The sequence below is a fragment of the Cotesia typhae genome, unplaced genomic scaffold, assembly GCF_013202065.1.
Source record: "Cotesia typhae breed Kobodo isofemale line unplaced genomic scaffold, CoteBio_Ctyphae contig_33, whole genome shotgun sequence".
Taxonomy (NCBI): domain Eukaryota; kingdom Metazoa; phylum Arthropoda; class Insecta; order Hymenoptera; family Braconidae; genus Cotesia; species Cotesia typhae.
Window position 1 is genome coordinate 541,272 of NW_027423741.1, and position 26,144 is coordinate 567,415.

General features: G+C 29.7%; 6 protein-coding genes and 1 non-coding gene across 13 annotated transcripts in view; 2 read left to right on the top strand and 5 right to left on the bottom strand.

Moving 5' to 3' along the window:
* Positions 1 to 56: 56 nt before the first annotated feature.
* Positions 57 to 3,634, bottom strand: LOC141526350 (uncharacterized). Its single transcript, XM_074241330.1, has 3 exons — positions 3,574 to 3,634; positions 532 to 3,364; positions 57 to 458 (listed from the first exon to the last, which is right to left on the bottom strand). Exons 1-3 carry the CDS (start codon positions 3,617 to 3,619, stop codon positions 176 to 178), a joined length of 3,162 nt encoding a protein of 1,053 aa, XP_074097431.1. The 5' UTR covers positions 3,620 to 3,634; the 3' UTR covers positions 57 to 175.
* A 436-nt stretch (positions 3,635 to 4,070) lies between these two features.
* Positions 4,071 to 5,157, bottom strand: Polr3h (RNA polymerase III subunit H). Of its 2 annotated transcripts, none has more exons than XM_074241340.1 (2): positions 5,038 to 5,157; positions 4,071 to 4,964 (listed from the first exon to the last, which is right to left on the bottom strand). In XM_074241340.1, the coding sequence occupies exon 2, from the start codon at positions 4,951 to 4,953 to the stop codon at positions 4,330 to 4,332; it is 624 nt and encodes a 207-aa protein (XP_074097441.1). In that variant the 5' UTR covers positions 4,954 to 4,964; positions 5,038 to 5,157; the 3' UTR covers positions 4,071 to 4,329. The 2 variants fall into 2 exon arrangements, with proteins under 2 accessions (XP_074097441.1, XP_074097440.1); XM_074241339.1 differs by having other exon boundaries at positions 4,071 to 4,969; positions 5,038 to 5,140.
* On the bottom strand, positions 5,037 to 7,995 carry LOC141526352 (uncharacterized). Of its 2 annotated transcripts, XM_074241334.1 has the most exons (5): positions 7,451 to 7,995; positions 7,106 to 7,389; positions 5,853 to 6,926; positions 5,403 to 5,754; positions 5,037 to 5,157 (listed from the first exon to the last, which is right to left on the bottom strand). In XM_074241334.1, the coding sequence occupies exons 1-4, from the start codon at positions 7,902 to 7,904 to the stop codon at positions 5,410 to 5,412; spliced, it is 2,157 nt and encodes a 718-aa protein (XP_074097435.1). In that variant the 5' UTR covers positions 7,905 to 7,995; the 3' UTR covers positions 5,037 to 5,157; positions 5,403 to 5,409. The 2 variants fall into 2 exon arrangements, with proteins under 2 accessions (XP_074097435.1, XP_074097434.1); XM_074241333.1 differs by lacking the exon at positions 5,037 to 5,157 and having other exon boundaries at positions 5,340 to 5,754.
* Positions 7,996 to 8,260: 265 nt separating this feature from the next.
* Positions 8,261 to 10,822, bottom strand: Bora (aurora kinase A activator-like protein bora). The gene is made up of 5 exons (XM_074240883.1): positions 10,311 to 10,822; positions 9,849 to 10,131; positions 9,515 to 9,783; positions 9,193 to 9,421; positions 8,261 to 9,053 (listed from the first exon to the last, which is right to left on the bottom strand). The coding sequence occupies exons 1-5, from the start codon at positions 10,578 to 10,580 to the stop codon at positions 8,578 to 8,580; spliced, it is 1,527 nt and encodes a 508-aa protein (XP_074096984.1). The 5' UTR covers positions 10,581 to 10,822; the 3' UTR covers positions 8,261 to 8,577.
* A 1,414-nt stretch (positions 10,823 to 12,236) lies between these two features.
* Positions 12,237 to 14,884, top strand: Hyx (cell division cycle 73 hyrax). The gene is made up of 2 exons (XM_074241220.1): positions 12,237 to 12,455; positions 13,343 to 14,884. Exons 1-2 carry the CDS (start codon positions 12,325 to 12,327, stop codon positions 14,790 to 14,792), a joined length of 1,581 nt encoding a protein of 526 aa, XP_074097321.1. The 5' UTR covers positions 12,237 to 12,324; the 3' UTR covers positions 14,793 to 14,884.
* A 2,236-nt stretch (positions 14,885 to 17,120) lies between these two features.
* LOC141526189 (protein kinase C-binding protein NELL1) overlaps positions 17,121 to 26,144 on the bottom strand; it is a 58,398-nt gene continuing 49,374 nt past the window's right edge. Inside the window, exons 7-15 of one of the 5 annotated variants that reach the window (XM_074241030.1) lie at positions 25,944 to 26,135; positions 25,582 to 25,701; positions 25,006 to 25,266; positions 24,553 to 24,924; positions 24,006 to 24,265; positions 23,668 to 23,913; positions 22,107 to 22,127; positions 20,850 to 20,894; positions 17,121 to 20,390 (exon numbers count right to left, since the gene is read on the bottom strand). In XM_074241030.1, coding sequence (XP_074097131.1) covers positions 19,635 to 20,390; positions 20,850 to 20,894; positions 22,107 to 22,127; positions 23,668 to 23,913; positions 24,006 to 24,265; positions 24,553 to 24,924; positions 25,006 to 25,266; positions 25,582 to 25,701; positions 25,944 to 26,135 — 2,273 coding nt within the window. In that variant the 3' untranslated portion in view covers positions 17,121 to 19,634. Of the gene's footprint in view, positions 20,391 to 20,849; positions 20,895 to 22,077; positions 22,128 to 23,667; positions 23,914 to 24,005; positions 24,266 to 24,552; positions 24,925 to 25,005; positions 25,267 to 25,581; positions 25,702 to 25,943; positions 26,136 to 26,144 lie in introns of all 5 variants that reach the window. The other 4 variants (XM_074241034.1, XM_074241031.1, XM_074241033.1 and 1 more) reach the window with 4 other exon arrangements.
* On the top strand, positions 22,962 to 23,033 carry Trnae-uuc (transfer RNA glutamic acid (anticodon UUC)). The gene has a single exon. It is a non-coding gene; the product is annotated as a tRNA-Glu (tRNA).

Sequence of the window (26,144 nt, forward strand, 5' to 3'; positions counted from 1 at the left end):
AGTTAATAAGCAAAAATATTTTAAAATTAAGCAATAAAATTTGAAATTTACAAATAAAATGTTAAATAAATATATATTCTAAATAATAAGCCAATGTACAATTAAAATCGTTGGTCTCTAATTTTACAGTATACAAAAATAAATAAAAAAAAAAATATATAAAATAAAATTAAAGCTAATTATCATCTTTGTCATTTTGTTTAGATATTTTAACTGCTGAGAATTGCTGGCCAAGTATCTTCATGACTCCTTGGTGGTTACTGTCCTTGCATTCTTTTCTAACATTACCGTAATTTTCTTTTACGAACAGAGCAAACCCACTGGGTTGTTTGGCATTAGGTGTTTTAAGTTCTACTTTACCTGATCTAGTTGTCCGATTGACCAGCAATTCAAATTTTCCAAAACAATGACCGCATCTTTTTCTAGAAATATCCAATGACTTTGAATGACGTCCAATACTATTAAAAAAATATATATTTTACAATTAAAATTGAATTTTGGCACACCTTAATATAAATTTATAGTTCTTACCTATATCCACAATCAATACACCGATAAGTGTATTTAGTTGTAATTTTATAATCATGACAACGTGTAATAGGCGGTAATTCTGGAAATACTTTAAGAGCTTTAGAAGCCCAAGATCTCCAATAAAGCCCGTGTCCATCAGAAATTTCATTGATCAACCAAGTAGCAGCATGACACATCTCATGAATAAGCGTATCTCTAAGCCTATTAGGCTCATCCAAAATTTTAGTTGACAAAACAATACGCGAAGATCTTTCCAGCTTTCCTATAGCGCTTCTGATCATTTTGTTGTAGCAAAATCCAGCGGTTCTGCGCATTCTGGCGTTCCACTCAATAGACATGTCCTTTGGTAATTGACAATCAAATACTTTTTCATTAAAAATCTTAAACAGTCGCTGGCAAAGTTCATCTTTAGTCAATTTATAATTCAACCTATACTTCTTGGCTTCCGGGTGAACTTTCTCCAACGGCACTTCCTTCGACAGTGATTTGATAAAGCTCACTGTCACAGCAGGTTGCTTAAAAACCACAGGTGATGATTTACTCGTCGGCATATTTTTAATCCTTGACACAGGCTTCGGTAAAATAACTTCACCAGGGTCATACTCACTCGTGAAAGATCCAGAGCTTTTGTCATCGCCAAAAGACAGTCTTTTCCTGGTGTTTTTAACCACCGGAGTTTTGTCATCATCAGAGTCCGTATCACAGAGCTCGATAACTTTTTTCTGCACCTCAGACATCGGAGTTTCTTTACGTCGGATGGTGTGACTTGGTGGAATAGGAGTACTCAACGCTGTGACAAAAGAAGTTTCAACAGCATCGTCTTCAGAGCTAGGCCAGTCGTTGATAAAACTGTCCCGTATATTCCTCGTCTTTTTCTCTGTCCGGGAAATAACAGGCTTTATAGACTTGACAATTTTATCAGACCTTCTTCTTGTACTGTCACGAACTTTCTTTTTTACTTTGTCAGTTAGTGGTGCTGTTCTAGGTTCTTTGGGTAGCAGAGCATCAGCATTCTTGCGCCAGGAATTACCATAAAGCCGAGTTAAAAGATCCTCACAGTCCTCAATCCTCAAACTGGGTGTATTAGTGTTGGAAGAATCATTTGTGGCCTGATCTTCCGGCCTTGGAGTCTTGGTTACAGTCTTCGTTATAAAAAGAGGAGTTAAATTTTTAGGTGTTCTAGATCTAGGTTTCGTTTTCTTCATAAAATTATCCATTGTTTTTTGTACTGGTTTATTTAAGATTTTAAAATTTCCTCCAGTGCTTGGCGTGTTTATATTTTTCTTATCAACTGGTTCTAAATGTTTCAAATTGCCTCCAGTACTCGGTGTATTAGCTTTAAACGTGGTCGGTTTTGAATTTCCTCCGGCATTTTTCTTCCAAACTGACTCTAAACGTTTAACATCACCTCCAGTGCTCGGCGTATTAACTTTTGTCTTCTGCATAGACTCCAGCTGTTTCAATTGTCCTCCAGTAATCGGAGTGTTGTCATTAGTTTTAGTTTTAACGCTAGTAGCTGAATTTACCTTCGTCTGAAATTTGGTACGATTATTCGGAGTCTGATAATGCTGCTCGAGTCTTTCAAGGCTACTGTTACCAGAACCAGGACTATTTGGTTGAGAAGGACCGATGACGCTCAAAGAAGTGTCACTTCTTTGGTCGAAGGCAGTAGACATCAACCAGCGTGCGATGTCTTCCTTTTTACGTTCACTCGGTGACAACGACTGACGTTCTATGGGATTAAGATACCCAATAACACGTGTCTCCGTAACATTTATTGGCTTGTCTGGTATTTGACAATTTTCCTCCTTATTATTGTCGCAATGATCTTCCTGGTCGTCCGATACCTCCGAAGTAGTTTCGTCGATCCAAGCCGGATGCTGAAATTCCGATTTATCCTCTTTCTTGCTTCCGCTCGATGAATAACTGGTTTCCAACTCAGACTTGTCAATTATGTCCCGGTCCCGCATCAACCCCGGTGAGTTATAATTATGCAGAGCTTTATTTTTCTGCCACTGTCCGGGAGAATCGTAAACAATGCGCTGCGATTTAACGGCTTTTAATATCTCACGCGTTGCTTTTTTATTTACCGGCGTCGCTGGATTTCGTTTGGTGAAACCCGGAGTTATGCGAGCGTCATTAGTTTGTTTACTCAAGACTTTGTCACCACTCGAGCCCTTTATCCCTGCTAGTACACGTTCACGCTTATCGTTCATTGGCTCGCGCTTTTTCTGATCAGCGCTCGTGTTCCTCGGGATTTGGTTCGGCAATTTAGTCGGACTTTCCGAATGCATTATTTTATTTATAGTTGGCGTTCTTAATTCTTTTTCCAAAAAATAATTAAACCCACGTGGGGTGCCATTCCCACTGTCATTGGACACCGACTCATTGTTTCTTCTATCGTCATTGTTCAGCTGAGTTGATGTAAATATATAGTTTGTTTTAGATTTTTTATGACTCTCGTCTTCAGTCAAAATAACAGAAGAATTTATACTACTAATAGTCAATGATGGGGTTCTTCTTTTAGCAGCCTCATCATTTTTATTTTGCGGCAAAATTTTATTACCTTTGTTATTTGTTGGCGAAAATGATTCATCATCACTCGAGTCGCTTATTACTATAACTTCTTGTGTATTTTTATTATTATGATTTATATTATTTTCATCGGAAGTTTCTTTTACAAAAATACTGTTTGTTACTTGCAATACAAAATCTTGCGAATTGTCACAGTCTGAAGTTATATTTAATAATTTATCATATATTTTATTATATTTATCACTAATGCTACTTAGATTCTTGTCATATATTTTATTCTCAACTGATAGTGGATATCCTGAAACAAAATAAAATTATTAATTTATGAATATTAAGTTAGACGACATTTAAAAATTTTAATAATTTATTTTATAGAAAAATTATTTAAAAAAAAATTTCACATGTAGAAAATTTTTAATATTGACAGCTGACAGTTATAACTTCAATATCATTAATTTACTTGCATAAACAGTAATTTAAAAATTTAATTAAAATTAATATACTTACGTCTATTTGTCGTTAGTCCTCTTGTATTATTGTATTTTTCCATCATAAATATATATATATCTAATAAATAATTATTTATTTAATAAGCAATAAAAAATATTTATCAAATTATAGGGTGTATAATAATTATTAAATCTAAGTTTAAAAATAAATGTAGTCATAAAAATATTTTGCCAAGTATACAAAAACATCAACAAATAATTATTTTTAGGGTTTTATTAAATTTATTAACTGTCACGTATCAGATGATAAATATTTGTAGGAATAAACGTTAAATTTATTTATTTTTAACTGTTGTTATCACTAGTATTTAATTGTTACAAATAAATTCAATACAACACGTGTTTTTATTATTTGCAGGGATCAACAACTTTGAAAGCCTCGTCAGCTGATTTTTCCGTTAAAATTTAAGCGTTTATACCAACTTCTTAAACTTTAAATGACAATATAGATGGCAGAGCTGTGTTTCACTTTCAAAATAAATAATTACTACTCAATTTATAAATATTAAATATTTTTTATTTCAAAAATCTTACAAGATTTTTTTTTTTATATTTTTTACATTTTCTGTTTGTAGCAAAATTACAAGTCTACTGACATTTTTACTCCAAGCAAGTAATTACATCTTAACTTCAGTATTTTAAGGTAAGATAGATCTACTATCCACTTTCGTAAAATTGAAAAAAAATTTTTTTTTTTTATTTTACAATTTTTAGTATTTTTTATCAAATATATAAAATTTTATTCATGTAAGTTTTACTCTGAGCTTTCATCGGAGGGCAGCCACCAGGAAAGTGGACCTAACCCTGGCTCGTCGACGGCACCCTCTAAAACATAGGGTGAAATTTTTTCATCAGGCTGTTGAGTCCCTTCATTAGTTGTACTTTTAGGAAGCGGTGTTTCAAAGAACTTAGACTCATAAACTCTGAATCGCACCATCTCGTCGCGGTCCATATAGAGGGGATGAGTTTTACCATCTCCAACGTCGTATTCCCAGATCCAAACTCTATCTTTAGAGTCATATCTCGACGGACTCTGAAGCTTCGATGGAGGAATTATGATGTCGTCAAAAAATCCAAGACTCACTACGACACCTTCCTCACTGCAGCTACGAATTTTTCCAATGAGGATTTCTTCTTTGAAAGGCTTGAAGACGACATACCGGAAGACGACTTTTGTGTGGGATGATCCGTCGCCAGGAAAAATAAAAGACTCTTCTATTTTTTCAATATCAAACAAAGTAATGCAGAGGCCGATGTTTAAGAATACTTTGTTGGAAAGTTTATTGTTCAATTCTTTTGCTATGGCATCATTAAAATTCCCCGTAAAATCTTTTGGAGATATTTTAACTACATCTTTAAATCTTGTGAGAATAAACATTTTTCTTTTGTCTTTACTTAAAAAAAAAAAATTTTTTTTAAATATAAATATAAATACTCCTAAATTAATTAAAGTTAAACACACCTGTGTGATGTTTGGTTGCACACTTCCACTTGTTAACCTCAAACACTCACTTTGAGTTCAATACCATAATAAACACAAGCACATGTCAGCTGATAGATGTAGAGACCTCTGCAATATTTTCTATAAAATTTTTTTTGAAATATTAAAAAAAAAAACGATTTCTTCAAAATTTTTAAATGACAGTTACAAATTAAAAAAAAAAAAATGTTTAAATAATTTGCACTTAAATTTTTAAAAGTAGAATTTTTTTTATAAAAATTTCAGTAAAAATTTAAAAAAAAAAAAAAGTTACAGAATAATTTTGCTACAGTTTTTATTTCAATGTAAAAAAAAAAAATAATTTATTAATTAAAATAAAAATTTACATGATAATTAAGTAGCATTCAGAGCTAGAGGATCATCTTCATCAATTTGATAATCAAGAATATCAACTTTTGTCAAATGATGCCTCTGCCTATGAATTTTAAGTGATCCAGGTTGACTAAAACTTTGTTTGCAGATATCGCACGTGTAAGGTCTTTCTCCAGAATGAACTCGCTCATGTCGAATGATGTGGCTTTGGTGATGAAAGCTTTTTCCACAAGTTTTACAAGCATACGGTCGTTCATTCGTGTGAGTTCTTATGTGAGACTTTAAATCAAATTTCTTAAAAAAGGATTTGCCACACTCTGAACATTTAAAGTTACGTTCCTTCAAATGATCTCTCTTGACGTGTTCCTAAAAAATATAAATAAATTATTTTATCCTTGTAAAAATAATAATAAATTTGCAATTATTGACAAGTTAATAATTAAAATACTTGAATACTTGCTTACATTAACTTGAGACAAAGTACTGTAAACCTTTGGACAAATCTCGCAAACAAACTTCAAAGGTCCATCAGGCCGATGATTACCAGCAATATGTTTATTAAGCGTAGACTTCCAAGCAAAAGAAATTCCACACTGTTTGCACTGGAATTTTTTTTGATCAACAGAGTGAGTTCCTGCATGTTGCTTCAAGTTTGAAGTCGAAGAAAAAGATTTATTGCAAACAGTGCATCGGTACTTCGGTTTCACCAAATCTTTTATCCGCACCTTATCTTGCGATTTTGGCTTACATCGTTTTTTACGAACGCTATCAACAGTGACGGAAGCCACCGCTTGACCAGTGACTCCCGAGAAAATATTTTGATTTTGATTTTGTAAATTATTATCATGACTCTCAAAGTTAACAGTATCACGGACTAGTTCAAAAAACTGTTCTCCTTCCTCATTTTGTACCAACCGTACCAACGGTGTTTGAATATGGGCTTCCTCGTTATTAAAATCTGCAACCAGATCATCGGACCCGCGATAACCCTCGGGATTTTGATCTATCGGCTGTAGTTGAAAATTTTCTAACAAATTAATGCTGGTATCTTTCAATTGTTCAAGTACTGAATTAACTGTCGACTGCAAATCCCACTGCTCATTTAAATCTTTGTCGACAACTGCTATTGGCAGCGTGTATGATTTATCAACGCAGTAATTTATATTATTAAAATGATTATCGGGTAATATCACATTGTCATGCAGCTCCAATGAATTAAGTCCTAAATTATTTAAATAATCAGATTCGGAAACTTCTATCAAAAACTGATTTTTCTCTATGTGAACACAATTTGGATTATTAACACTATTATTACGTATTTCTCTATTTGAAATTTCTAAATTTCTAAATTTCTTAACCATTTCAGTTCCAACGTCTTCGCGCTGCATAAGATCTGTCGTTGGTAATTCCAATTCATTACAATAAGGACTTAGGATATCAGAAATGTCAATACTTTCATCGCGGACTGGATCAATGCGCTCCAAAAAATTATCAGCATTAAAACATGAATTTCTTGTTTTATCTTCATTCTGCAACACCTAAAACATTTTTTTATTCAATTATTTCCACGGATAAATTAATTTATTTGAATAAGGTAAAAGACACAGTTGATTAGTGTTTTTTAATTGAAATAAAATTGCAAGTGTCAATAACTGCTTTTTTTTTTTTTTTTTTTTTTTTTTTTTTTTTTTTACCTTAAATATAATTGATACTTAACCTGATGATAAGCTTTCTGTGGTTCTGCTAATGGTTTATGAATTTTTTCGTGTTCTTTTAAAAGCACCATCAGCTGAAAACTGTCGCCACATATTTTACAGTAATAATGACGTTTTACAGACTTACGTTTAGCTGTTTTATTTTTCGTAACAGTCTGAAAATTTATTTGTCCATGTTCATCATTTGTAGGTTCATTATTTCGTTCGTGAATTAATTTATGTCGTGCCAATGAATTGACTTGAGTAAATCGCTTACCGCACACAGAACATCGGTATGGTTTAGTTCCTACAAAAAATAAATAAAATCAATTATAATTAAAATTTTTAAATATAAAAAATGAAATTACCTTCATGAATCCTGAGATGACGTATCAAATTAGAAATATGATTAAATTGACGTCCACAAAACTCACAAATACATTGATTGGTACCAAGATGAACATTGAGATGTGTCTTCAAGTCAGCTTTGCGAAAAAATCCTTTTCCACACAGCTGACATACTTGGGATTTTTCCCCCAAGTGAATGCTCCTCACATGGTAGTCCAGCTGCGAAACTCGATCAAATACTAGCTTACATTTTGAACATCTGAACGGTTTGTCTGAACCGTGATACAAACCCTCGTGTTCCTTTAATTCAACTTGCGATTTAAACAACGTGCATTTGTCATCACACTGAAAGCATTTCCAAACTTCTCCCCAGTGCAATTGCATGTGATTTAAATACTCGTGTTCATTTTTATAAAAATTGTCACATTCTGAACAAGTGAAATTACATATTTCATTGTTTTGAATTGTTGACATTTATTAATTATTTATATTTTCAATCAATATTTATTTATTTGTAAAATTTGTGGTGTTTTTGTTTATAATTCTTAATCCAACCTAAAATTTGGAGGCTTTTTCTGACAGTTTCATGTTAATAGCCACCTACCGGCGATTAATGACACTGAAATTAAAAATCTAATAATTTTTTTTATTCAAATGTTAAATAATTTCTTATTAAAAATTTTTTAAGAATTATAAATTAACGATCTAGTTACTTAAAATTATTTAACAAAATTTCTGAGTAAATATTAAATAAAATCATAATTTAAAAAACACAATTTAATAAATTGATATTTATTACAAAATATGTAATGCTATAAATTACATCACGTCAGTCTTACAAATATACAAATACAATAAAATGCAAATGAAAATATTAACAAAAAAACTGAATCGTGAAGCCATGCTAAAATTGATAATTATTTATAATTGAATTACAAATAAAATCGATAATTAATTTCACACTGGATACGAACTATTAAAATCGATAAGGAATTGCACATGCGATGAATTTTCATTACATTGACTAAAAATATATCTATAAAATTTAAGTAAATTTTATCGTTCTTATTCTAATTGATAACATCAATATTTATATTTGAATTAATGTTATCAAATAAAATTGATTAATATTAAATTATTAAATTTTCTAAATATTGTTTTCTCTGCTTCGTATGAATTTCGAAGGCGTCGAGCTGATCACAGAATTGAAGTTACCCTGCCAATCGGACAGTCTTATTTCATTGACAGATGACATTCCTGCGTGACGATTGTCCCAATTAAACCCTTTCTTGACAGGAGTAAAACTACGGTTATTTGTAGTGTTGGTATTAGCAGTATTGTTCATACTATAAGTCTGATAGCCAGTGTCTTGTGCAGAAGTAAAGGCACTGGTGCTCTGATCCGAAACTCCACCAGAGGTGAAATTTCTTCGTCCTTTGTAGCTTTCATTAGTAACATTCTTACACCAATCCACTGAATCTTTAAATTTAATAACGTTGTCAATTTTAGTTGATTGCTTTTGTGGCGTAGTCTCTTGGATCAAAGAAACCATTTCAACTGTTTCGTTTTGATTGTACTCTTTGCTTTCAATTACTGAATCAGCCATTTTATCATTAAGAGTTTCTAAAATAAAAAATCAATTAATTAATTATCTATATTATTACAATAATAAATAAAATTTTGTGTATTTATATTCTTACAGTATGGTTGCTAGTAAAAAAATTAACAAATTTAAATTAAAATTGGATTTTATCTATTTTACCTTGATTAGCAGCCAATTGAGGATTATCATTTTCTTTTTCCTCCAAGTACGAGCTGTCAACACTCATATGCACAGAGAAATTAAGTTGCGTCACAGATTTACGCGACCGAAGACTATTATTAGCTAAATTATTTAATGGATTACATATCGGTGACATATCCGGTGGTGAAATTAATTTATCTGGTCTAAATGATGTATCATAAGTTCTCTGCATATCACTTAATCCTTCCTAGAATACACAATAACAGCAGAAAAAAATTATAAGTCATTTACTTTTGGGGAAAAAAAAAAAAAAAAAAAAAAAAAAAAAAAAATAATTTACTCCAATAAGCGTTCCATGAGCCATCATTCCACTGCGAGGAGGACTAGAATTTATTTTAGACGGGGATAAAATTAGCGAACACTCAGAGTCATCTTCTATTGAATCGTTATGGTTAAAAAATAATTTTCTTCTCAAAGAACTGTTACTCGAGCTGTTGGCTTCGTCATTATCGACCTGCTGGTCTTGTGTAAAAGTAAAATATGGTTTTAGAGCATCTTCGACATGCTGAGGTAGCTTTGGTGGAAGAGACAATTCTGTTTGTGCCCAACCTTAAATAGAAAAACAAACATCAGTTATTATTTAATATTTTTTTGAAATAAAAATAATAATTTACAATCTCTGGTAATTTTTTCAGTCATTTCACTATCGATTTCCTGGATCAAGCTACCAGGAGTCCTCATAAGCTGCTTAACTGATTCTCGCCGCTCGTTCCACGGGCTCGGATGAATTTCTTTAGCACTAAAAAATTTATTTATAGCTTCCTGGGCTCTTTTCTCAACTTCCGGGTCAGAGGTGTGAGACTGCTGGAGAGAAAACTCTTCAATTGCTACAGGTTTCAACATCGCCAACTCATCGATTGTCCATGAAAAAGGAGAATCATGTGTTTTTGTCGGCACCTAACCGTATAAATATAGAAAATTTAATGAAAATTAATTTTTTGACTACTTTTAATTTATTAAATTAGAAGTAAAAAAAGGTTTTTAAAAAATTGCACTCATAGTTTTTTAATTTTTTTTTTTTTTTTTTGTAAATGAAAAATTTCTTTAATAAAAAATTTATATAAAAATATAATTACCTTGCTGAATATTGTAGGACTGATTACTGACATATGAAGTCGATTAGTAAGCTCAGCATCAAATGGATTTCTGGCAATAAATTTAGTCAAACCTGAGGGTGGAGTGCAATAACTAGACATCATAGAAATTCCTCTTGATCTATCATTGCTGTTATAATTTTTCCGAGCTTCAAACTGCTTCAAAGGTGTTTTATAAATCACTGGGCTCATTGGAGATGATGACTCTCGTTTCAGCGAATTTTTAATTGGAGTTGACATTAATTCTTCCATTATTTTGTTAGTTTGTCAACAGTCGCAAACAAGCAGCTTTATCAACTCTCAGAATTACGTTATTGTTTTTAATTTATTAATTAATACTTGTCGTAATTATCCTAGTCTGTTTTATTTAAGCAAACGCGGTCAGTCTTGTGAGTAGCTTTCATTTACAATAAATGTTAACAGTTAATTTATTTATTAAAAGTCAGTGGATTGTCACTCCATGTCCATGGTGTTAGTCTTGATCTGCTTGAAGACTGAAACGAGTAACGAGAAAATATTCAACGGTTTTTATTCATAAAAATGAATCTGTACGTTTTTAAAAAAATAGTTGGTCTCACTGATCAAATTTATGACACTGAAGTTGACAGATGTAAAAATGTTTTTATTAGGAAAAAAATTAAATTAAAAAGTTTCACATGTACAAAATAAATAAAAATTAAAAGTCAAAATTTTTAAAAGCATTTTTTTATTGTAATTGATTTATTAAAAAAATTTTTTTAATTAACAGCTGACAGCTAACTTCAGTCTTATTTTAATTTTAATGTAAATTAAGTTAGCCGACATTTAAAAATTTTTAGAATTTTTTTTTACTGAAAAAATGATGAGAAAAAAATAAAAAAAAATTTTTAATTATAGAAAACTTGAAAAATAATGCGTAAAATTAAAAAAAAATTTTTTTAAGTTCTAATTTAATAATTAAAAGAAAATTAAAAAATTAAAAACGTCGGCTAACTTTAAAATTGTTTAAGTTTGTTTTGAGATTGGTAATTTGTCGGTAAATCAGCTGTTATGTCCTCACTATAGCGGCCATGATGCGTTAGTTTATTTTATTGAGTCTAGATTACCGACGTGGTCATAATTCGCCTGGGAATATTTAAATACTCAACTTTGAAATAGCAGGAATGAATAAATATTAATAAATGACTGGGTTTTTAATATGCAAAATAACGGCGAAGAAAATATTAACTTCAATTGGATTAAATTTATTGTTAAATAAAACTTTGGACCAAATTAAATTATCAGACTATTAATAATATTTTAATATAGTCAGATGAGAGTGTCCTACAAAGTGGGGGTAAGAAAGGCTGAGGCTATTCGGACACTGTAGCGTGAATTTTAGCATGGCAAATAATTTGTAATATTCACGTTAGCCTCACGCGGAACTAACTCACAGTGTCCGAATAGACAGTCCGAAAATATAATAATTATTAATGGGATTTCTCCTAGCGTTCTCTAAATTATTTTATAAGTTTCTGAATTTTTCGCGCTATAATTTATCATAACTTGTTCTCGTGTGATGGCGCCTCCACCGACAAGTTTGTAGTTGTAAAATCTACTACACTATATTAAATATATATTAAATAATAATTATTATATTTGCAAGATTAGTTGACTGTTAATAATATTTATTCACTTATTTATTACATAATAAATAATACTTAGCGTCTAGTCAGGTCACAATCGATATCAATAATCATAATAATCTAGATATAATAATAATAATAATACGCCACAGCTATGGCGTGTCAAAAGGGGGGATGATTTGAGTGTGTGCGTGATTGTTTATTGGCAATAGTGAGTGGGTTCCCCGCAAATGGCGCTTCGAGTTCGGAATTTAACGCCCTCGGTGACAGTTAGGCGCACTGCGCAGTAAAATAAAAAAAGTATAACATTCACGTGTGTGCTTCCGCAGAGTTAAAAGCAAAAGCTAGATTGTCTTTTAAACATAGTGTGATTTGGTTATCAGTGCATAAAAATGGCGGATCCTTTGAGTTTATTGCGGCAGTACAATGTTAATAAAAAGGAGATTATTGAACGCGAAAATCAGATTATATTTGGTGAATTTTCGTGGCCAAAAAATGTGAAAACAAATTATTTAACTTACGGGTGAGTAATTTTTTTTTTTATTCGACAATTTCAGAGTTTCTGGTGCCAGTCTGCTTGGTTACCAATACTAGTAGTCAATTGGAATGCAATTTTAATAAAACAGCAGGCATTAATATATTTTTTATTTTGCATAAATAAATGAAAATTTCAAGAAATTTTATGAGTTTTAAATATTTTTTGATTGTGAAATTAAATTTTAGGAAATTTATGATCACAATTATTCAAGTTTTAAAAAAAAATAATAAATAAATGTCAAGTTTTAAAAACAATTTGTATTTTTTTAATTTTACTTTAGAAATAATTAATTTATTGTGACACTGGAGTTAGCAGATGAAAAATTTTATAACAATAAAATTATTATAAAAAAAATTAAATTAAAAAATTTCACATGTAATTTTTATTAATTTTCACAAGTGAAAATTTGTAGAAAAATTTTTTTATTGTAATTGATTTATTAAATTTTTACAGCTGAGGTTAACCTCAGTATTATAATTTATTTACTGATAATAAAAAAAAATCTCTTAATAATTAAAATAAACATTGTTATAAATGGAAATAAATTTTCTTAATTAAATATTTATATAAATGATAGCTAAAAATTTTCATTTGTCTATTGCAAAATGTCTACTTATTTAATAAATTTATAATTAAATTTAATAAATTTAAATTGAATTGAATTAATTTTTTTTATAAAGGTTATTTAACGTCGATTTTAACTACTAGATCATATCGCCGACTAAATTAAAAATTATTTTTTAAAAAATTTGTGGGGGCATATCTTCCACCCACTCCGGAGTAATTTAATTATTATTTATAATTATTCAATTATCAATTATTATTATTTATAATTGGTTATAATTATTAAAAATAAATATTTTTGCTTTTAGATCTGGAAAAGAAGGAACAGCCAAGGACTACTATACCCTCGAGTGCCTGCTGTTTTTATTAAAACACGTCCAACTTACCCATCCAGTGTACGTGCGACAAGCCGCAGCGGAGAACATTCCAGTGGTGCGTCGTCCGGATCGTAAGGACTTGCTGGCATATCTTAATGGCGAGACAGCAACTTCAGCAGCCATCGACAAATCGGCTCCGTTGGAGATCCCAACGCAAGTCAAAAGAGCCGCCGAGGATTGCCTGGAGTCAGGTCTGTCAAAGAAGCCAAGGTTCGAAGAAACACACGTCCAGCGAGTTAAAGATCAGCTGGCAGCCAGGCTAGATGCTCCGAAGGAGGCTTCAGTGACTGTCGACAATATAAAGTCTCTGTCAGAGGCTATGTCTGTCGAAAAAATAGCGGCGATCAAGGCCAAACGTTTGGCGAAAAAACGTACGACCATTAAAGAAAATGACGACATAGGAATGGGATCTGACTTGCGAGTAATTTTGGACATGGACGTGGATGACACTAAAGACATTGTTTCCCGTGAAAGACAGTGGAGAACTCGAGCGACCATTCTTCAGAGCAGCGGTAAAATATTTGGCAAAAATATATTCGCTATTTTGCAGAGTATAAAAGCAAGAGAAGAAGGCAGACACAAGGGTCCAGCTGTGCCGACTCCAATGGTCACACCACGTTCAACACCCATGAGGCCGCTTCCACAACCGGCGGTTTACAATCGTTATGACCAGGAACGATTTATTCGACAGAAAGAAGAGACTGAAGGCTTTAAAATTGACACTATGGGAACTTACCACGGAATGACATTGAAATCCGTGACTGAAGGCTCGAACCCGTCTGTGAGGAAGCCCATTCCAAATCCTTCTTCAACTCCGACTTCAGGACTTCTTCCGACCTCGGCTGCTAAGCTCACACCTCAGCAAGCTGCGCAGAACAAGCGTCCCAGCAGGACTCCGATAATAATAATTCCCAGTGCCAATTCATCGCTCATAACGATGTTCAACGCCAAGGAAATTCTCCAGGACTTAAAGTTTGTCAGCAATGAAGAAAAGAAGTCCAGTAACGCAAAAAGAGAAAACGAAATTCTCCTCCAGAGGAGGAAGGAGGGAGGACTGACGGTGCCGTATCGAGTAGTGGATAATCCTCAGAAGCTCACCAACGCTGACTGGGATCGAGTGGTTGCTGTTTTTGTCATGGGCCCTGCTTGGCAATTCAAAGGATGGCCCTTTGATGGAAACCCCGTTGAGATATTTTCTAAAATCAGCGCGTTTCACTTGAAGTACGATGAAATGAAGCTAGACGGAAACGTCGCCAAGTGGGCTGTGACTGTCATCGAATTAAGTCGTACCAAACGTCATTTGGATCGAGCTGCACTGATGCGTTTTTGGGAACACTTGGATAAACATATTGTTAAGAATAAACCTTTGTTAAGGTTCTAAAAACTTGATTTATTATTTTGGAAAATATATATAGATATATTTTAAAATGTATAGTATTAATTAATTAATAAATGTTCAATTTTAACTGTAAATTGCGTATTATTATTTATTTATTTATTTTTTTTTTTTTTTTTTTTTTTTTTTTTTTTTTTCATAAAAATTAATTCATTTAAGGTAGTGGGATAATTAAATAGAACTGATGTAGAAAATTAAATTTTAAAAATTTAAGTAAAATTTAATTATTGGCAATACTTGTAATTTATTTTTTCAAATAAAAGAATAAGGATATTTTTTTATACAAAAACAGAAGCAGAATCAAGAGACGTGGAAAAAAAAAATATCATAAAATAATTATTAAATAGATTTCGGTTAATAGAATTTCAATTTATTAAGTTTTCCTAGCCGTCATTAGTTCTCATTTACAAATATGGCTTTAGTAATAATAATAAATCAATTAAAATAATAATATTAATAATCATAACTATAATGATAATAATAATAATAATAATAATATAATTAATCTCTAATAATTAATTAATAAATCTAATAATAAATATTAGTTGTGACCGAGATTAGACGTAAATTTAAATTCACCTTAATATTTTTTTTTTTTTTTTAATATTTCAGTACAATAATGCATCGTTATTTGAAAATTGAATACGTCACCACAAATTTATTTCTGATAGCTGACATATATAGCAGTTTAATTTAGCCATACTCAATTGCTCCGTAGTGATAATAAATTTAATAAGTTTATTTATTAATTAACGATGAAATCGCAAGCCAGCCGAGTTCATGATATTTAATAAAACATTATATTTTAAATAATCTCTTTGTTTTTTTTTTTTCTCTACTCATAATTAATATCTCTTCATCATATCAATTATCTTCATTTAAATTGTTAATATTTTTTTTCTGACTAGAAATAAATTGTCCCGTCTCAACTTAACTCACTTAACCCCTTTACAAATATTTTTATCTTCAATTATTTATTGATAAGTCGTAAGCTAACAATTAAGGTAAGTAATTTACACATTACATATATTTATATAGAAACATTCGATCGTACGCCAATAAGCGAGAACACAGTAAGTTTATGACCTCACTGTTATTAAATCTTCAATTTAAGCTTTCATTATATTTCTTCTCAATTTTCATTCTTAAATAATTATTTTAATCTTCATTTCTCCTCTAGTTATTACTTTAATTATCTTTAATTATTTATATACTATTATTATTATCTTTAATTAGTAAACTCATGAATTGCCGGGACACAATACACCCATTAATTTAGTAATTCATTACAATCCAGAAAAATATATATATTTATAATTGATTTCATTTTTTTTTACGTAAAAAACAGAATTACACAATTTTTAAATAAATTAATTATAAAAATAAAATACGATACATTTATTCAGATAAAATACTACTAAAATTAATATACAAAAAATAATTTTGAAAGTAATAATATGTATATAATATATAAGACAATTAATCCTATCACTACCTCTTATTTCGTATATATATATATATATATATATATATATATACATATATATATATATATATATATATATATATATATATATATATATATATTTTATTTTTTTAAAAGTGACCCGACATTTCATTTCCCATTATATCCTACCTATCTACCTATCTATCTACCCCTCCTATCATATACATGTTTAATTATTTTATTTATTTATCAATTAATAATTAATTGCGTCTATATATACAAATGAACGAAATAATAACGTTGTAATTTAGCTTGAAAAAAAATTCAAACTCTACTTTTACATATATTGCCGTTAGTAAATTAATATAATTGTAATACAGATATAATTTTAACTCGACAGTACAATTATTGTTTACTAATTAAGATTCATAATCATGTATGCATTGGTGGGCTTAAATTTAATCAATAAACACGCATTAGGCAATTTAAATCTAATTTACATTAATTATTACAATAACTCGTTTATTTAAGAATTTAATTTATATTGTTATTAGGTTTGTGCCAACGTATCTTTTTTTTTTTCTTTTTTTTTTATTTATTTATTTTTTTTTTTATTAAATAACAGGACGCCTGTGACATTTACTTTTATTATTTTACGTCCTCGTTAATAAGATTCAAGACTTTTAAAGTCTATTTATTTAAAACTTGTAATGTTATTAATTATAAATCGAAATCCGCATTTTTTTTTTTTTTTTTTTTTTTCATCATAATTATTATATATTAACTAATATAACATATATCTATATACATTTTATAGCAACAGCATTTTTATTTTCATTTCAATGGAATTTTTTTAAAAAGTATAGTTTTTTTTTTTTTTTTTTTTTTTAATTGCGAATAATAATTTTTTTAACTATTGATTATTTTAGTTGAATAATTGAAATGTTTTTGGATCAATTTTTTTCGAGAAAATTTATTTTTATTGGTTTTTAGTTTTTACATTTATTATTATTATTATTATTATTAATAGTAATATTTGCCGACAGATAATCGATGCATAACAATCGCTTATTGCAATTAAAAAGCTAAGAATTATTTTTTTTTTTTTTCTTTGGCTTTAAATCTGCGACATAAAGAACAAATATTTTGTACACTGTATCAAAATATTATTATTATTGTTTATTAATTATTAATTATCATTATATCTAATTATTATCAATAAGTGTTACCTTTAAAATTAATATTGATTTTGTTATTATTATTATTATTATTATTATTATTATTATTATTATTACTATAATTAGATTTCGAAAACTCACTTTATATTATAATTATTTATTTATTAATTCCATAGAATAAATTTTCAGCGAATAAACATTACAATTGCTCGATATATAATTACTCAAATCCAAGATATTAAATAAAATTTTTAAATTCATTTTATATAGTTACAATTAATAATTATATTTCATTCGGTCAATAAATTACTCTCTTATTAATTATTTACGAATATTGTCGCAGTTTAATTGTAATAAAATAAAAATGAAAATTTAATAAAAACGAAAAAAATTTTTTTTGTTTTAAAAAAAATTATTCAGTAATTATTAATTACTCATAACATGAAATTTTATATTTTTTTGTCAGTCGTGACACCTATCTCTCAATCAATATTCATCAATAATAATAATAATAATTATTATTATTATTAATTTTTAAAACTGACTAGAAACATACATAAGAAGACTTTAATCTCTATATTATTAGTTAATATATTTGAATCGATGTAATAGATTAAAATCATTAAAGATCGACCCTGAGACCCATTAATTAACTGACATTAAAAACATTAACTACAAATGCTGCTGTTTTATTATTTGCATCAATAATTAATATTATTATTAGTATTAATTTAATTATCAATATTAATGATGAAAACTCGATGCTCTTGAAATTTCAAATATTCAATTACCAAATGAATAATAAATCAAGCTGTGTATTTTAAATTATTGCACATTTAACAAACAATTACAAGTACGGGTAATTATTTACTGAATATTGCAAGATTTAATAATTATTACAATCATTAATATTATTTATTATAAATTATGTTTCTTCTTTTTCAAATCTCTTAACTCCTCTATTAATTCCGAGTCGCATTGCCATTAATAGTCGCTATTAAAATTACAATTATAATTATAATTATAATTATCATTATCATTATCATTAATATTAATATTATTATTTCGCTACATAATTATTAACATCCTTCATTGTTCGTAAAACGGACGTATTTTTAATCTCTGTATCTTAACGTTTTCTATACTTCATATGTATTTTTTATTAGTGCCTACTTAATTGTTAATCAAAGAGGAATGTAGTTATAAGTAGTCGCGATGGGGTTGAGCGGGACTATATATATTAGGGTGTACCAAAATTTTATTTCTGAAAGCAACATTTTAAAATTGGAATTTTTTTAATTTAACAGGAGCTTTAAGTATTTTTGCTGAAATTTCAAAATTTATAAATTTGGCCAAGCCCCTAATAAAAAATTCTGTGACACATTAAAATATATAAAAAAATTCCCAAACAAAGCCCCTGTTGTTAAAAGCGGAACTCAAAATTCCAATTTTAAAATGTTGCTTTCGGAGATCAAATTTTGACGCACCCTAATAAATATATATAAATATAAATTCATATATTTATAATGTAATCAAGGAACCAATCGAACAAGCTCGGCACGTTCATCGTCCGGCACAAATATTCTTCTCAATAACTATATATTCAAATTATTAATAACAATATAAATATCATAAGTCATAAGTAATCATTATTGTTATTAAAACGCAAACTCTTGGTGATGCCGGTCAAATAATTAATACAACTTTTACCTCTTAAAAAACAAATTACTCAAGTACTTAATTAATATATAATTTATATATTTATTATACAAAGACATAGATAGATATATATTTCTTGATTAACCGTCCATTAATTCGTGCAGTTAATAGTGATCCATCACTAATTATTACGCAAGTAAAATGGTAAAACAAAGATTGATAAATCATTAACATCACCATTGAGAATATTAAGTTAATTAAAAAAGTAGATTACTTGAATTGATGGCTTTGATTAACCATTGTTAATTGTTAACAACAGTTTGTATTTTTAAAAATTTTAAATATGTTTTTTTTTTTTTTTTTTTTTTTTTTTTTTTTAAATAAGCTTTCTTCTCAATGCTCGCAAGGCCGCTTGTCGGTAAAATGACGGCACTTGATTGGTCCTTAACTCATCATTTAATGTTAATAAATGCCTTCTTAAACCGCGTCCTTTAATAAAACCTCTAACTCGTCGGCACATTGACCAGATAATTATTAAACTGCTCAAGTGGCGTCATTGCTACCGACGAGACGTGAAGAAGCTGATAGATATGATGATCTACTAAAACTACCACGTTTAACAACATTATTTTTTCGTGGCTCTTTATTATTATTGTTATTGTTATTATCATTATCATTATTGTTATTATTATTATTATTATTATTATTATTATTATTATTATTATTATTATTATAATTGTTATTCGCGGATACCGCCACCAAGGTGCGACTGCCGTCAATCTGATTGCGACGAACTGACGGTGTCTTTGGGAAAGAGATGAGATTTTTAGCGATACTACGTGACTGCTCGATACTGATTTCAGTCGCGAGGTCTCCGCGTTTTCTTGGCGGTACTGCCGCTTTGATTGAAGGTACCACTGAGCTAGTGGAAGCTGATGATGATGATGATGATGATGATGATGATAATGGTGGTGGTGATGCTGTTTCTGATGATGACAATGACAATGATGATGGGTTAGGAGCTTCGGAATAAATGAGCTTATCAGCTCGAGGATCCGACGTGGAATAATACTCGAGGTTGCTGACAGTGAAGCTGCTGAAGGACGATGCTGAGTCTGAGTCAGATTCTGATGATTCAATCGTTGATACTGCTGTTTCCGGTGGAGTGAAATTTTTGCCCGAACTGCTCGGATCGCTCGGAACAGAGACAGGATTAGGCTCGCCAACAGTGACTGGGTGCTGCTTGAGCCCAATATCGTCAGCGCAGCCGTAATCGTAGCTACAGCATAACTGCCCGTCCTGTTTGGATAATAATATTGTAGTTATTAGTTAGTAATGTTTCATTTTAACTTTTTTTTTTTTTTTTTTTTTTTATTTTTCTGCTCCGACGTGAATTTTTATACCTTACCCATAAAATGAAAGTTTATTAAAAATGTTTATTTTTTTTTTTAATGATAAAAATTTTTTTAATTCAATTTCTGAAAGAAAATAATTTAGAGTGATTTTATTGAATAAAAAAAAAATTAAACAAACATTTTTAATAAACGTAAATAAAAGAGTAGATGAGAGTATGAAAAACAGAAGTCACACAAACGAAAGAAGAAGATACGACAAATGAAAAATTCACTTTGGTCAGAAAAAATCGTGTATTACTGGTAAGTATGTATTTACATATTATGTGATTCATTGTTTCGTTAAGAATAATTGTTGAATGTTATCTCGATATATAGAGACTTATCCATTTTATTAAAGACCGACCTTCAAAAAATTCCAGTGACTTGATGATTCCAGTCCCGCTGACTCCTTTTGCATTAAATTCCACCGGCAAATACTCTCGTTAATTATCACGTAATCACAATCACAAATCGTCAAATCACAATGACATGCTCGATATAATAATAATAATAATAATAATAATAATAATAATAATAATAATAATAATAATAATAATAATAATAATAATAATAATAATAATAATAATAATAATAATAATAATAATAATAATAATAATAATAATAATAATAATAATAATAATAATAATAATAATAATAATAATAATAATAATAATAATAATAATAATAATAATAATAATAATACAATAATAATAACTGGGGAACAAAACAATGAATTCCCATAGTATGTTTTCGATCTTACTGTGAAATACTACTCTAAAACTACATTTGGTGACAAAATAGAGCAAAAAATTCAAATGATTAATTATCAATCATTAAATACACTTTTTGAAGTTAAATTTAATTTATTTTTATTGGCTAATATTTTTTTTAATAAATTTTGTTTTTTTGCTGATAATATTGTCACCGTTTAAATAAAGAGCCCTTGTGCTTCTATTGTAATGTATGCAAACGAAAGGAGTGTGCAAATCAGGCACGAGTGTGAAAAAAAAATATTTATTTATAAATTAAAAAAAAAAAAAAAACCAGTGTAATTGTGCATTTAAATATTGAATGTAGGTGTCTCCTCGTGCGTTAAAATAATTAAAAAAATAATTATTATTTATTACAATATCAACAATAATTAAATTGTGCAGTGAATTATAGAAATTTTTTAGTTAAATTTTATTAAATAGTTAATTATGCAAACATGCTGAATTACGAGGGACTTTAATATATTTTTTATTTAGTTTCAATTAAATTTAAATCATAGATTATTGACACTCATGAGCAGATAATTTTTAATAAAATTTATTTCTTAAAAAAAAAAAAAAAAAAAAAAAAATATATAGAAAAAATAGAAAAAATTGATTTTTAATTATTCAATGAGATTTATTTGAAATAAAGTGAGATAGCGATAGCAGTAAGCAAGCAATCGAAAGAGTGATAAAAGATAGTTGAGCTCGATAAGTATTATTAGCGACTAATTTTAATAATATTTATTAGTAAAAGTAATAGTATTAAGAGTAGTATAGTAGGCAGATTAGATTTATAGAAGAGAGAAGATATAGGTGAGATAGAAGTGATGTGATTACCGATGCACACAACACGCGCTATTGCTCACCAATTGGGCGCAGTACGGCACCTGCAAGGATACCCATCGTTAGGCTAATTAGTCGGTTAGTTTTCACGGACAATAAATCATCAGGTTAAATATATTATTAGCATGTTTGGGATTATTCATATGTTACTGAACCGTTCGAACTATTTTTATTTTTAATATATTAATATTTATTATGAATTATTAATCGGTGATTCTCAAAAAATAAATTTATTTAAAATTAGAAATTTAAAAAATAATTTTTTTAATTAAATACTTGCACAAAAAAATAGTTCGATCGGATGGATAAGTATTGAAAAATAAATTTATGTAGCACTGAATGATCCATGCAGGGCCGACCCAAAGCACGTGCGATCGTGGACTCGATCGTTGTATAATAATTATTTAAATTTTAAAAAAATTTTACAATAATAATAATAATAATAAAAGCTTTGAGCAGAAAGCCAGCATTTTAATAAATTTTATTACAAAATATTGTGAATTTTTATTTTTTCTTAATCTGGCTTGGGAACGTCCCTGTACGGATTTACTATTCAATTAACATTGCTTACATTAGTAATAATACAAACTATTAATATATATTAATAATTTAAATGCACTAGCGTTAATTTAATTATATGTCAGCGCACAGCCACAGCCTCGATTAAAGTAATCGAGTTTTAAGTTATTAGTTAAAAAATATATTTTGTTAATTTAAAAATAGTTTAACTGCATACGAACGAGGATTACCTACTTCTGTTGTAAATATTTAAATAATATGAGTTTATGTCACATGATTAAAATTTTTATTGCAAATCAATGTCTGTTCCTTTATTAAATCAAGTACATAACAGTAATTCTCGCACCGGAAGTACAATATCCGATATGGTGTACTGGTTAGCATATCTGGCTTTCACCCAGAAGATCCGGGTTCGATTCCCGGTGTCGGAATTTTTTTTTCTCTCTCTCTCTCTCAATTTTAATGATGTGATACTTGAAATTTAAAAATATAAACAAAAAAAGTCGTAATAGTCGTGTGTACGTAATTTGTGTATCTGTTTTTTTGTATAAGTTGAGAAGCATTGAGGCTGCTTGCCGTTCAGCTACGCATAATGTGTTAACACTTAAATAATAATAGTAATATTAATATTAATAATAAAAATAATTATAATAATAATAATAAAATACTATTTAACAATAAACATAAAATTTTTTAAAAACAACTCTCTAAATAATAAAATAATGGCGCGCATCAGCGACTAGACATTTAGGTCAAGCGAAGGCAACATACTTCGTTTACTGACCTTATTATATATGTATATATGTATATATGTATACACATATCTCTCTATATATATTATTCATTTACCGAAGATAAAATTTAATGTTGTTAAAAAAAAAAAAAGAAAAAAAAATTATGTATGTATATATAATAAATAAAATTGGTAGAAGACACGAAGCTTCGAGTTATACAATAACAACGAGCAAATCTTGATAACATAATTTTTTATACTTGAGGTATGTTTACAGAACCCAGATGACTGCCAGTCTCTGATGAAGTCTCGGTTCATTAGTAACCGCTTACCTTGCACTCGCACGTGGTGCATTTGTCGTGCGGGTCCTGCCAGGCGCTTCCACTTTCGTGAACAATGCCGGCATAACTGCACGGCTGCGGATGACCCGAGGATGATGAAAAGGATGTGCCGTTGACATGGTTCTCTCGAGCACATGGATCGTCCTCGCAACGTGGACAACAGTCCCCGTCTTCAGTTACTGGGTTGCTGCAAGTCACCGGTGGGCATTCCATTTGCCAGCAGTCTATTTCGCCGTACTAATTATAAATAAATTAAGTACACAATTAGTTTATTAATTTTTAAATATTGATGGAAGTAAAAATAATTAATTAATATTTTAAAATACTACCAGGCACTCGCAAGTCTGACATTGATAAATCCACCGTTCACCGCTTCTGAAGACAAGATGATGCAGCTCTTGATGCCGACAAGACGCAGCTGGATCACACTGAGGACAACATTTGTCTCTTCTACTTCTTGGCGAGCTACAGTCGCAAATCGGATCTCTACATGTTACTACGCCATCCTTGCAGGTGCATTGTCTGCAGGGGTTACCAGCTGGGGCGAAAACTTCACCATTCTCAATTTCACGATCTTCGTACCAACAGTCTAGTGAGCAGATAAATTAATCAATGTATTTATTTTTTTAACTACACTAAAAAATGTAAAAATTTAATTAATCTGTTCTTAAAATTAAATCAACAGACATTTGATCATTTTAAGAATTTTTTTATAACAGATAAATCAAGATAAAAAAATTCCCTTTGTAGAAATTTGAAAAAATTATTGATTAAAGTTTTAAAAAAAATAAATTAATTTAAACATTAAAAAATGTCTGGTGAATTGAATAGCAATTATAAAACAGATTGATTTGAAAATAGATAAAACGAAATTACTTAGACTGCATTCATTGAGTGGCGTGTCTTGATGAGGACAAGCGCACTCATATCCACCATCAGTGTTAACACATCTGGCAGTCGGATGACAGGTGTGTCTCTTTTCTAGTGTCTGATCAATGCACTCGTCAATGTCCACGCAGTGAGTCCCTCCGGTGGTGTCGTGAAGATCACTACGGTAACCAGGTTTGCAGCGGCAATAATACCATCCAGGCATATTGAAACAGGTCGAAGAGTGATGACATCTGTGCAGATCACTTGCACACTCGTCCAGATCCAGCTCGCAGCTGTTACCGATGTAACCTCGTCGACAGGAACATTTACTCGGAGCAACACACTCACCACCATTTTGACAGGTTTGGTTACACACCGCTGAAAATAATTAAACATTATTTTATTATAATTCTGCGGAATTTAAATATTCATAGAGAAAGATAAGGCTGATAAACTTACGTTTACAAGAGTAGCCGTCTCCAGTGTATCCGTTCTTGCAGATACAATAGTAACTACCAGGCGTGTTGACACAGGTCGCGTGTTCAGAGCATAAATGACGACCGGTCGCACACTCGTCCAGCTCGGCACAGTTGAATCCGTCCACCCTCTGGTACCCGGGAAGACACTCGCACGTGTATGAGCCGACGACGTTGACACATCGGGTATTTTTATTGCAATGGTGACCCTCCAGGCCGCCTTGCTGTTTACACTCATCGACATCTAGATCATTTTTAATTGTTGTCAGTACAGTTATTTATTTTTAAACAAGTGATTTTTTTTTTGTAAAATAAATTAAGGAAAATTTTTAATTAAAAAAACAAAAGGAAACTTTAATATCAGATTAAAAAAATTAATTAACATTTTTTTTTTTTTTTTTTTTTTTTTAATTTGGAACACTTATTGAAAATTATTGAGAAGAAAATAAGTACAGATAAATAGATAGATATGGATTAATAATAATTAGTTAGTTAATTAATTATAATATAAATTCTATTGAATAATATAACGCAAAAAGCATTAAATTGAATCCTGTACCGTGACAATTTTGACCGTCTCCTTGAAAACCATGATTGCAGTGGCAGTCATAAGTCGTTTGAAGATTTAGGCAGGATGCATTTCTATGGCAATCATGACCTTTCGCGCAGTAATCCACTCCTGGTTAGATTATGTATTAAGCCATGCAATTATAGATTGTTAATTTACCATCAGTTATTATCCAGTTACAGTAATTAATTTATTAATTATTGCGAAAGTACTATATCATAGATTAATTTATTATCGTTAATGTGTTGTATAGCATAGATAGAAATTTATTATATTAATTTTAATAAAGTTTTATTGTTATTGATGTTGACAAAATTTATCATCATCATGATAAAGTAGAAGAAGAATTATACCTGGACAAAATTTGCAGCATTCTTCGGCTACAGTTATTTGTTCGCTTGGTGGACAAGGCAATGGTGGACACCGAGCTTTAGTGTCAATAGGTAGGCAAGTAAAACTACCGTCAAAGCACTTGCACTCGAAGCACGGTTTTGGAAATATTGCAACTCCATGATCATAAATGGTGTCTTGATACAAACATTCCTCTGTAATGA

What these genes read in the sequence shown, in the direction of transcription:
- Polr3h (XM_074241340.1), bottom strand. Translation starts at nt 4,953, where the DNA reads ATGTTTATTCTCACAAGATTTAAAGATGTAGTTAAAATATCTCCAAAA.
- LOC141526352 (XM_074241334.1), bottom strand. Translation starts at nt 7,904, where the DNA reads ATGTCAACAATTCAAAACAATGAAATATGTAATTTCACTTGTTCAGAA. An exon ending in TCATCTCAGGATTCATGAAG is followed by an intron (nt 7,390 to 7,450) that starts GTAATTTCATTT and finishes TATTTTTTGTAG; the next exon opens with GAACTAAACCATACCGATGT. An exon ending in GTACTTTGTCTCAAGTTAAT is followed by an intron (nt 5,755 to 5,852) that starts GTAAGCAAGTAT and finishes TATATTTTTTAG; the next exon opens with GAACACGTCAAGAGAGATCA.
- LOC141526350 (XM_074241330.1), bottom strand. Translation starts at nt 3,619, where the DNA reads ATGATGGAAAAATACAATAATACAAGAGGACTAACGACAAATAGAC. An exon ending in AGGACTAACGACAAATAGAC is followed by an intron (nt 3,365 to 3,573) that starts GTAAGTATATTA and finishes ATTTTGTTTCAG; the next exon opens with GATATCCACTATCAGTTGAG. An exon ending in TGTATTGATTGTGGATATAG is followed by an intron (nt 459 to 531) that starts GTAAGAACTATA and finishes TTTTTTTAATAG; the next exon opens with TATTGGACGTCATTCAAAGT.
- Hyx (XM_074241220.1), top strand. Translation starts at nt 12,325, where the DNA reads ATGGCGGATCCTTTGAGTTTATTGCGGCAGTACAATGTTAATAAAAAG. An exon ending in ACAAATTATTTAACTTACGG is followed by an intron (nt 12,456 to 13,342) that starts GTGAGTAATTTT and finishes TTTTGCTTTTAG; the next exon opens with ATCTGGAAAAGAAGGAACAG.
- Bora (XM_074240883.1), bottom strand. Translation starts at nt 10,580, where the DNA reads ATGGAAGAATTAATGTCAACTCCAATTAAAAATTCGCTGAAACGAGAG. An exon ending in GTCCTACAATATTCAGCAAG is followed by an intron (nt 10,132 to 10,310) that starts GTAATTATATTT and finishes TTATACGGTTAG; the next exon opens with GTGCCGACAAAAACACATGA. An exon ending in TCAATTGGCTGCTAATCAAG is followed by an intron (nt 9,054 to 9,192) that starts GTAAAATAGATA and finishes TTTTTATTTTAG; the next exon opens with AAACTCTTAATGATAAAATG.